Below are 10,381 nucleotides of genomic sequence, written 5' to 3'. Positions count from 1 at the left end.
AGATAGGCTGTTAGCTTTTTTTGATACTAAGGTAGCGAATAGGTTGGCAAACAATAATAATTAAGAATTTGTCTTTTTCTAATAACTGATATGTAATCGAACATATTTAGTTTTAGCAATGAGAATTTGTCTTTTGGTTATGAATATTTTATTGCATTTTGTTACAGTTGTTATGTAATTGAACATAAAATATTCTAGTAATGAACATATGACTTCTTGTTGAAGAACATTTTCATTCAAAATATATATATATATATATATATATATATATATATATATATATATATATATATATATATATATGTTCTTTTACACAATATAACCTATACTAATGAATTAAAAATATGAAAATTAATGTACTTGATCATTTAGAAATCCATAAATGAACAAATATTTGAAAAGATCTATATTTTTAGTAATTTGTGCTTCCATAAATTATCTTTTCTCTTCTTCTATTGCCTCTAGCTTCTGTATTTTCCGGAAATAGCATCAATTGAGCAGTGTACTGTATTCTCAGCTTCTTGATTTGGTTTATCTGTAATCCAAACAAATTACAATGTCTATAATTATAGGTATGGTTTAGAATTTCCATCTCTAAATTTTAGCTTATGTTTCGATCGCCTACCCTATATGAAACATCACTACAATATAAACTGTGTTTGTATATCAATATATATATGCATAAACGTTATATTGATATTACATATTTAATAAATGTTCAATTGGCAGAACAAAAATGTACATTATGTTTTATATAAATGATCATTGTATCCAAATAAAATGAGCATATAAAAACTTTTAGAATATACGTGTTCACAAATCTATATAAAAATGAACATTATCTTTATATTATGTTACATAAAGTTAAAGAATCTATATCAAAGTGTTATTCAAATAAATATTTAATTTTTGTATACTTAAAATAATAACCATAAAAACACACACACACATACATATATATCAAAAGAATTTTAAGAATAACGTCATGTCAAAATGAACATATAGTCTATTATAAATGATCATTATTATACCTTGCAATTGCATACATATATTTTTCAACAGGACCGACCACTTGATTTTATTATATACTTTAAAAGTTTAGGATCAACTAAATGAGATTTAGCTTGGCGCTCTTTTTGTATTTTATCCACTATTGATTGAATAAGAATATCATCGTCATCTCTATTCATACACATTGTCATCTCTATTCATACATAATTTTTTTTTTTTAAAAATAAAATCAATTAACAATTACAAACTCCATAATGTAAGTGACTAATCAAATAAACACATTCAAATCATGTAGATTACACACTTACATGTCTCCAGAATTGTCTTCCTTACTCTCGATCTGGAAGATCATATATGCATACTGAAATGAACCAATACAAATATGTATTTAAAAATGAACATTACTTTATATATAAATGAACATTTTGAATTTTATATATGATCAAATTATTTCAGAGGAATGAAACTTTATGATTTAGGCCGCATATAAACATAACTGCATACTAAAATGAATATTTTTGAATTTCGTAAATGAACATTATCTTTCAATTATGTTACATGAACCTAAAGAATCTATATCGAAGTGTTAGTGAAATGAACATTTTTGTATACTTAAATGAACAATCATAATATATATATATATATATATATATATATATATATATATATATATATATATATATATATATATATATATATATATATATATATATATATATATATATATCAAAAGAATTTAAAAAAAAAACATCATGTCAAAATGAACATATAATCTATTATAAATGATTATTATACCTTGTAATTGCAGACATGTGTTTTTCAACTGGGACACTTGTTATTATATCTTTTAAGAGTTGAGGATCGATTGTATTTTATTCACATTTTTTTAAAAAAAATCAATTAAGAATTATATAACTCCATGATGAAGTGACAATATGTGATTTATTTTTGAACATTTTTTAAAATAGAATTCATATTTTAAATTAGAATCATCAAAGGTTTATGATGAATGAAAAACATGTGATTTATTTTTGAACATTTTTTGACTTGTAAATGAACAAACATTAATATATGTGTAAATATACACATATCCAAATGAATATCTATGTATCAAATTCGAATAAGCATCTATCAATATTAGAGCTAAAATGTATGTAATATAATATTCAAATGACGCTCATGAGAATATAATTTAATATGAAGTTAAACATGTATTATTATAGTATATGTGGATATTTTCAATATGAGAATGAACATGTACGTATTTACATTCAAATAAACATATGTTTAAATACCAGTAAACATTCATTACTATGTAAAGATCATAAACAAAATTAGGGTAATCTTCTCTCAAGAATGAACCCTAGTAGATGAAAGGTAAGAATGTAAATGATCATATACTAATATCGTAATGAACATCTATCAAAATGAAAATGAACATTTACCGAAAATGAACATTTGTTCAGCAACCGTCTTCTCCGAACGGAACCTTCGAAGTGTTCTTCTCTGTTTCGTTTCTACAAAAATACCACCAAATACAGTAGATTTTAGTCTATTTTGCACAAAAATATGTAATTATAGTAGATTTTGTTTTAGAATATCAAATCGCAAATTAAAATATAAAATCTAGGGTTTACACTCAAAATTCTACTAAAATGAACAAATATTCTTACTCTTCTTTTTCGGAATCAGGTTGCGATTGAAGAACTTCATCTTGAACATATATTTTTAGAAGTTTTGATGCAATTTGCAGTAATTTTGAAGCAATTTGTAGTGAGTTTCTTGCGAGTTTTTGGTTTTGATGAGAGAGAATTTGTCGAAAATGGTTTTGAAATGATGTTTTTGATTTTTTTTTTTTTTTTTTTTTTGCAATTACCGTGTTTAGTAGGGGGTAAGTGCAGTTGTGTAGGTAGTGAGTGGTGATGTTAAGCCGTCGAGAGGTTTGAGACAAGGCGACCCTTTATCCCCGTACCCTTTTATAATGGTTGCTGATGCTTTTTCAAGCCTTACTAATAAGGTTATTCTGCAGGGTGAAATCCATGGTGCTCAGGCTAGTCGAAATGGTCCAAAAATTTCCCAATTGTTTTTTGCTGATGATAGTTTGCTTTTTGCGAGAGCCAACCGAAGAGAATGCTCGAAGATAGTTGATATTCTCAACCAGTACGAAGTAGCTTCCGGACAAAAAATAAATTATGAAAAATTGGAGGTCTCTTTTAGCAAAGGTGTATGTGAGTCAGCTCGAATGGAAATAGTGGAGTTTTTGGGTATGAGACTTGTTGATGAACATGGAAAATATCTTGGCATACCGACCATCATTGGAAGATCAAAGAAAGCGGTGTTCTGTGCACTCAAAGATAGAATCTGGAAAAAGTTGCAGGGATGGAAGGAGAAATTGTTATCACGAGCCGGAAAGGAAACTCTTATCAAAGCGGTTATCCAAGCAATTTCGTCCTACATTATGGGGGTCTATAGAGTGCCATGCTCCATCATTGATGATATTAGATCCCTCACGGCAAAATTTTGGTGGGGCCATTCCAACAACCGCCGCAAAGTCCATTGGGTGAATTGGGATTCCATGTGCAACCCGAAGATGTTTGGTGGCCTAGGATTCAGAGATATGGAAGTTTTCAACGAAGCTATGCTTGGAAAACAAGCTTGGAGGCTAATCTCAAATCCGGAGTCTTTACTGAGTAGAGTTTTGGGTAAGAAATACTTTCCTAATTGCTCTTTCCTTGACTCCTTTCTAGGCCTCTCTTGTAGCTACTCATGGAAGAGTATTTGGGGTGCTAAAGCCTTAGTTAATGAGGGACTTATTTGGCGTGTTGGAAATGGGAGTTGCATCAATGTTTGGGAGGATTCCTGGGTCGTAGATGAGAATGGTTCGAAGCTCTTTCTCCACGTTCTGATTTGGTGAAATATGTCAGCGACCTAATCGACTTCGAAGCTAGGGACTGGAATCATGAATTATTGGCCACTATTTTTAATGACCGTGACATAAGGTGCATTCTCTCGATTCCTGTCAGCTTGAGAAATCCGATTGATAGGCTCACTTGGGCGTTCTCTAATGATGGTCTTTATTCGGTAAAGACTGGCTACATGCTAGGCAAATCATGCAACCTTGATCTTTTTCGCCAAGCTTGGGTGAATATATGGAAGCTAGAGACCACCCCCAAAGTCCGGCACTTGCTATGGCGGGCGTGCACCAACTTACTTCCTGTTCGAGCCTTGCTGAAACACAGACACATGGCTGATGAGGACTCTTGTCCTTGGTGCGCTACTGAAAGCGAGACTCTATATCATGCATTTTTCAAGTGCCCTGCTGTTTCCGATCTTTGGAACACTGCAAATTGTGGGAAGCTGGTGATGATAGAAGACTACTTAGACTTTAAAGATCTGATTAAAGCTTGGGGAAGTGCTGATGTCAAGACCCAACAGAGAGGAGCTGCCCTTCTCTGGCTAATCTGGGAGAGACGCAACAATAAAAATTTTAACAACAAGGAGACCCCTCATAACACTATCATTTTGCGTATGTCAAACCTTGTTGAGGTTTACATTAAATACAACACAAAGATTTATGGTTGCAAGTCTCCTAAACCTCCCAAAAGTTCGAAAATTTGGAAGCCTCCCACGCACGACTGCATAAAGATTAATTGTGATGCAGCCTTGAATGTGGAAGGGTGGATTGGACTAGGTGATGTTGCTCGCAACCATTTGGGTGAAGTCTTGTTTGCTGGAGTTAAACGATACAAAGCCCATTGGTCTCCCGAACTAGCAGAATGCAAGGCTGCTGTATATGCTATTAGATTGGCGAAGCAACATGGCCTGAAGAGTGTTATCCTTGAGTCAGACAGTAGCACTATCATCTCTCGGCTCACGAAAGCTTCTACTTATATCTCAGACTTGGACTCATTACTTGACGATGTGTTCGATACTTGCTCTTTCTTTGATTATATATCTTGGTCTCATGTAAAGCGGGAAGGGAATTTTGTAGCTCACCATTTAGCTCGAGTCATACCCTATGGTGTCGAGCAACTATGGTCGAATTGTTGTCCTAGTGATATAGCTCCTTATGTACTAATGGATAACTTGTCCTCTAATGAATGAATGAAATTCCCCTTCTTTTCCTCAAAAAAAAAAAAAAAAAAAAGTGCAGCTGTGTAGGTAACTATTTGGTTAGTGGGGTGTGGGTAAGGGTTTTATTGTAATTTCAGGGAGGGGGTAGGTAGTTATGGCTACACGAGGTTGTAGCCATTAGCAATTACCTAAAGGCCCAAATAATGTTGAGTCATAGTTTCGTGGCATCAGAGAAGCCCAAAGCCCAATAAAAAGTGTTGAATAGATAACGGCTAAGTTAAAGCTCAATTGATCATCATAAAACTCCATTTCCCTTAAAACACAAGTATAGGCATGTAAGGTGTACCAAATCTAACCAATTTGGCTTTACCTCATACCAATTTGGTTTGAACTCGTTTCATACCTCAAATTGACAAATGTCATCTTAAAATTTTAAACTTTGAACTGATAAATGTAATTCTAAAATTTTCATTGAGTACGTATTGTTAAATGAATTTTAAGCTCCTAAGGTTGTTCAAATTGTTGGTTCATCAATGAATATTAGGAAAATTCACATGCGAATTTTGTTGAAAATGAGTAGGATATATATATATATATATATGTGTGTGTGTGTGTGTGTGTTAGGAGTGTTGGAATTTAAATTTTTGGAGAATGGAGTGACATGTAGAGTTTTTATTGCATTAACAATTAAAATTTTTAATGAGGATAAATTAATAGGGAGTTTTGTTTATTTATCAAGGAAAATGAGTTACACTTATAATTAGCATTGTAGCTGCTTTTATTTGAAAATATAATAAGTTAGAAATTGGATTAATTGTAAAGTTAAAAGGAAAAATGATATATATATAGTGCTTAAGGCTACATATAAGAAGCTTAAAGGAAAAAAAATAAATATAAAAAAAAATAGCAATAGGTGCACGTATTTATGTGCATTTTTGTAATGTATTTCTAAATTAATACCAAATTACTCTGTATAAAGTAAGGCGTTAAGCAAATGCTAGTTACATAATTTGATTGCTATTCAAAAAAAAAAAAAAAAGGTACTACCTCCGTTTCATTTTTTTTTTGCAACTTTGGAGTATTATTTATGAAATATAATATATTTCAGAGTTGCAAAAAAATATGAAACGCAGGTAATACATAATAATTTGATCCGTACATGGGATATTGGGATGGGCCAAAGCTCGGGTAAGCCCCCTTGATTGGATCTGTCCATGATGAAATGACTTTAATCAGTTAATCCCTCTATTCCTTTTATATTTGTTCCAATTTGAAATATTTCATTTACATATAAAAATCTTATCATTTATTTATTGATATAATAAAAACTACATTGCATAATTATGTGAGATTTATTTGAATTTATCTTTTCGTAATTTTTCAATTTAAAATAGATGTACAAAGATGTAAAATTAAAACAAAAAAAAAAAGGTTAAATCGGACAAACACCAAGAACCGTAATTAAGGACTCGTAGGAAGTGATGCGGGTCGTGAATATAAAGATAACAGCTCGTCTTGTGTTGCTGAAACTATATTAATCGGACTCTATTTCAGTCCTCCGTATGCGCGTGTGCCCTAAAGGAATGATAACGAAATCAAGATTTCAGTTACACTTCCTCCTAATAAAAGTCAACTTCATTACTCGTAAATAAGTGCGCTATAAATAAACCTTTTCCAATTCACAAACGTACTAATTAAATTCAAGATTATAAATACAAGATTTATTATACTACAAGACTTTTGAGAGATCATCCAGCTATAATATTAGCTAGGTATTATGTATCAATTCTTCCCAAGAATCTCTCCAACTCAAGTTTCTTTGATACAATATAATAATCTTATTATTATATACTCTAATATTTTTCCTCTTCCTTTATATTCAACTATTTTATTTATTTGTTGAACTCTTTTTAGTCTTCATTGATCTTATAGTTTTATTTTATCTCTTTCTTTTTCTTCAAAACCAAAACTAATCATGAAAAATCAAAACCAAGAACAACAGAAACCTCTTTTTCTACCCCTACCAAACAAATTAGTACACAATTTTATTAACATTATTCCATACATTCTTATTTTTGGTTGTGGCATAATTATTGGTACGTCTTTTTCTCCAAGTAACATTTTTCCGGTCGATATTGGTAATCTTTTTGTCACCGTTAAAGTCTTTAACACTACAAAGGATTCTTTACTACCACAGCCACCGCCGCCGCCCCCGGGCCTAGAATTAGAGCGAGGCAGCCCACCCCCACCACCATCGCCGCCACTCGCAGTGACACACCATTACATGGAGGATGAGGAGTTGCTATGGAAGGCTTCAATGGTGCCCAAAATTAAAGACAAGAAATTAATGCAAAGAATAATTCCGCAACCAAAAATCGCGTTTTTGTTTTTAGTACGTGGCGCTTTGCCATTGGCTCCTCTTTGGGACAAGTTCTTTCTTGGGTATGAAGGTTTGTACTCCATTTACGTGCATGCTAATCCTTTGTATAATCAGAGTCATTCAAAGGATTCTGTGTTTTTTGGCCGAAGAATTCCTAGCAAGGTACGAGTTCGATCTTGTTCTTTAACTCCCTTTTCTTTTTAGTTGCAACATTATTTACTTTTGCACTATTCACATACTCAACTCAATAAACTTCAAAATCGGATATCTTCGAGCTTGTATGGCATTGTTTTTGGTTATTAGTTTTCTGTTTTTTTTAAAAAAAACAAAAAACCAAAAACAGAAAATAAGAAAAAGGTGTTTCCACTTTTCTGTTGTTAATTTTCAAAATTATCATGTTTTTAATAAGTTTGAATAATTTTTTATTCATTTCATGACATGTATCATATGATTTTGAAAAACAAAAAACCAAAAAACAGGAAACCACAACAATGCCAAACGAGCCCTTAAGTTTGCGTATTGTCTTAATATTGTGAACTGTCGAGCATTGAATACAAATGCTGAATGTGATGATGAATTGTAAATATAATTGGAGTTAAGCGTTTGAATTTTCCCAGCATTTTATTAGCTGAGGTGTTACATATATAATTAATTATATTGATCATGCAATAATGATAAATTTAATGTTGATTTGGAAAAATAAATTCACAAGTTTGTACTCGTATACTAGCATTATTGTTTACGCTGCATAATAAATGGTTGAAAATCAGGAGCATTTTTAAAGGAAAGCTTTTAAATCCGTGCATTAATTTCTGATTTTCCACGTTTTTTTTTTGGAAAGTTAGAATAATTAGTATTGGAAAGTCTCATTATCGTCAATGGACTACCAGCGAGATCAGAGTTCTATATTCCGCGATGATTTTTCCAATGTAATATAACTATAGACCTATCGGTTTAATTAGTAATTTCAACACGTCTAAAATAATATTGGCACTCCCACTTGTGAGTTGTGACATACCATGACTTGTGAGTCAATTACACTAAAATCATAGTGTAGATTTATCAATAATCAACTTTATGGAGCGAAAAAACTAAGTTTAAAGTATAACAAGGAATTGAAATAGGTTATTGCATGACAAAGTTAAGAATTTATGCTCTAAAGAATGATGAGAAAGTATGTTATAAATTTGGAGCTTTTTGTTTATGGTAATTTTGGCATATTCTAGCATGTAAAGATATATTTTTCATCAAGGAGTAAAAACTTTTTGTTGTACTTTGCTTAGGTTCTACTCTTTTGCACAACTAAAAAAGCAATTTCATCTGTTTGTCTTTGGAATTTTGGTCGTCCATAGAATCCTCCCTTGCTTGTTCATTCCTTTCTTCATTTCAACTAAAATATTCTAACGCACTTTTTAACAGAATTTGGTCATTGAAAGTTAAATTGTGGGCTCCATTAGCAAAGTAAATTGATACATATTCTTAATCCCAACATAAAAACGATTTTATTTTTTCGAATTGAGTAAAATGCTAAAGTTATAAGATTTAGACGATAAAATGTTAAATTGTTAAGATAAGTTAAGACTCGCACACTTAGTATCCATTTACAAAGTTTTATGACTATATAGTTTAGTAACTAAAATACCTTCATTTTAAAATGTGTGCTTTGATCAATTGTATCAGGAAGTGCAATGGGGCAAATTCAACATGGTTGAAGCTGAACGTCGTCTACTAGCCAATGCCCTCCTTGACCACTCGAACCAACGGTTCGTTCTCCTCTCGGAGTCCTGCATCCCATTGTACAACTTCTCCACAGTATACTCCTACCTTATAAACTCCCAAAAGAGCTACATTGAGGTTTATGACAAAAAAGACGGTACAGGCCAAGGTCGTTACAGCCTCCGTATGTACCCTCACATTAAACTATCCCAATGGCGAAAAGGGTCTCAATGGTTCGAGATGAGTCGTGAGCTAGCCCTGGAGGTGATATCAGACCGAAAATACTACCCCATCTTTGAAAAGTACTGCAAGAACTCGTGTTATGGGGACGAACACTACATACCTACTTACGTACACATCAAATTTGGGAAGGAAAATACAAATAGGACAGTTACTTGGGTTGATTGGTCTATAAATGGACCTCACCCTGGTCAATTTCAGAGGCCTAGTATTACACCTGAGTTATTGGAGAAATTGAGGACTAAATATACTTGCGAATATAATGGGAAGAAGACTAATGTTTGCTTCTTATTTGCTAGGAAGTTCATGCCAAGTACCTTGAACAGATTGTTGATGTTTGCTCCTAAAGTTATGAAATTCGGTTCATAGAAGTATATTGATGTAATAATAATGAAGATATTGTGTTGAAGATGAGGAGAGTTGAGAATTTTTTTTATTGAGCCATGATTGTATATGGTTATGTAATGCTCGATACATTCTTTATAAATGAAACCTAATAAAAAGAATATTTGTTGTTTTATTGAGTTTTTTTTTTTTTTTTTTTTTGAAGAAAATTGAGAATTTTATTTTGTATATCGGGATATATATATATATATATATATATATATATATATATATATATATATATATATATATATATATATATATATATATTTGTAAACGAGGGGCAAGCCCCAAAAAACAAAGGAAACACTAGCAAACTAGAAATAAAACAACAAGAAAAACGAAAATAAAAACAGAAAACGAACTACTAAGCTACTAATCCCGTGGCACCATCCTCGGAAAGGCCAATCGGCCACTCCCCTAAGGTACTCCAATAAAACGGCACGAAGATCATCCTGGACCGCCTCAAAGATGACCAAGTTCTGCTACATCCTGACTCCATAGTTAGCCAACCATATCGGAAAATATGGTGTACTATGTACTTCTGTCTCTAAATAGTTGTCATGCTTGTTGTAA

The 10,381-nt window shown here is 32.0% G+C and overlaps 1 protein-coding gene across 1 annotated transcript; it reads left to right on the top strand.

The window, feature by feature from the left end:
* The first annotated feature begins 7,029 nt into the window (after window positions 1-7,029).
* On the top strand, window positions 7,030-9,941 carry LOC145576247 (glycosyltransferase BC10-like). The gene is made up of 2 exons (XM_081634032.1): window positions 7,030-7,627; window positions 9,146-9,941. The coding sequence occupies exons 1-2, from the start codon at window positions 7,061-7,063 to the stop codon at window positions 9,788-9,790; spliced, it is 1,212 nt and encodes a 403-aa protein (XP_081490158.1). The 5' UTR covers window positions 7,030-7,060; the 3' UTR covers window positions 9,791-9,941.
* Window positions 9,942-10,381: the final 440 nt, after the last annotated feature.

Source organism: Chenopodium album, chromosome 13, assembly GCF_948465745.1.
Source record: "Chenopodium album chromosome 13, dcCheAlbu1.1, whole genome shotgun sequence".
NCBI lineage: Eukaryota > Viridiplantae > Streptophyta > Magnoliopsida > Caryophyllales > Amaranthaceae > Chenopodium > Chenopodium album.
Note: the sequence above shows the minus strand (reverse complement) of the source record. Positions and strands in the feature narration are given on the sequence as shown.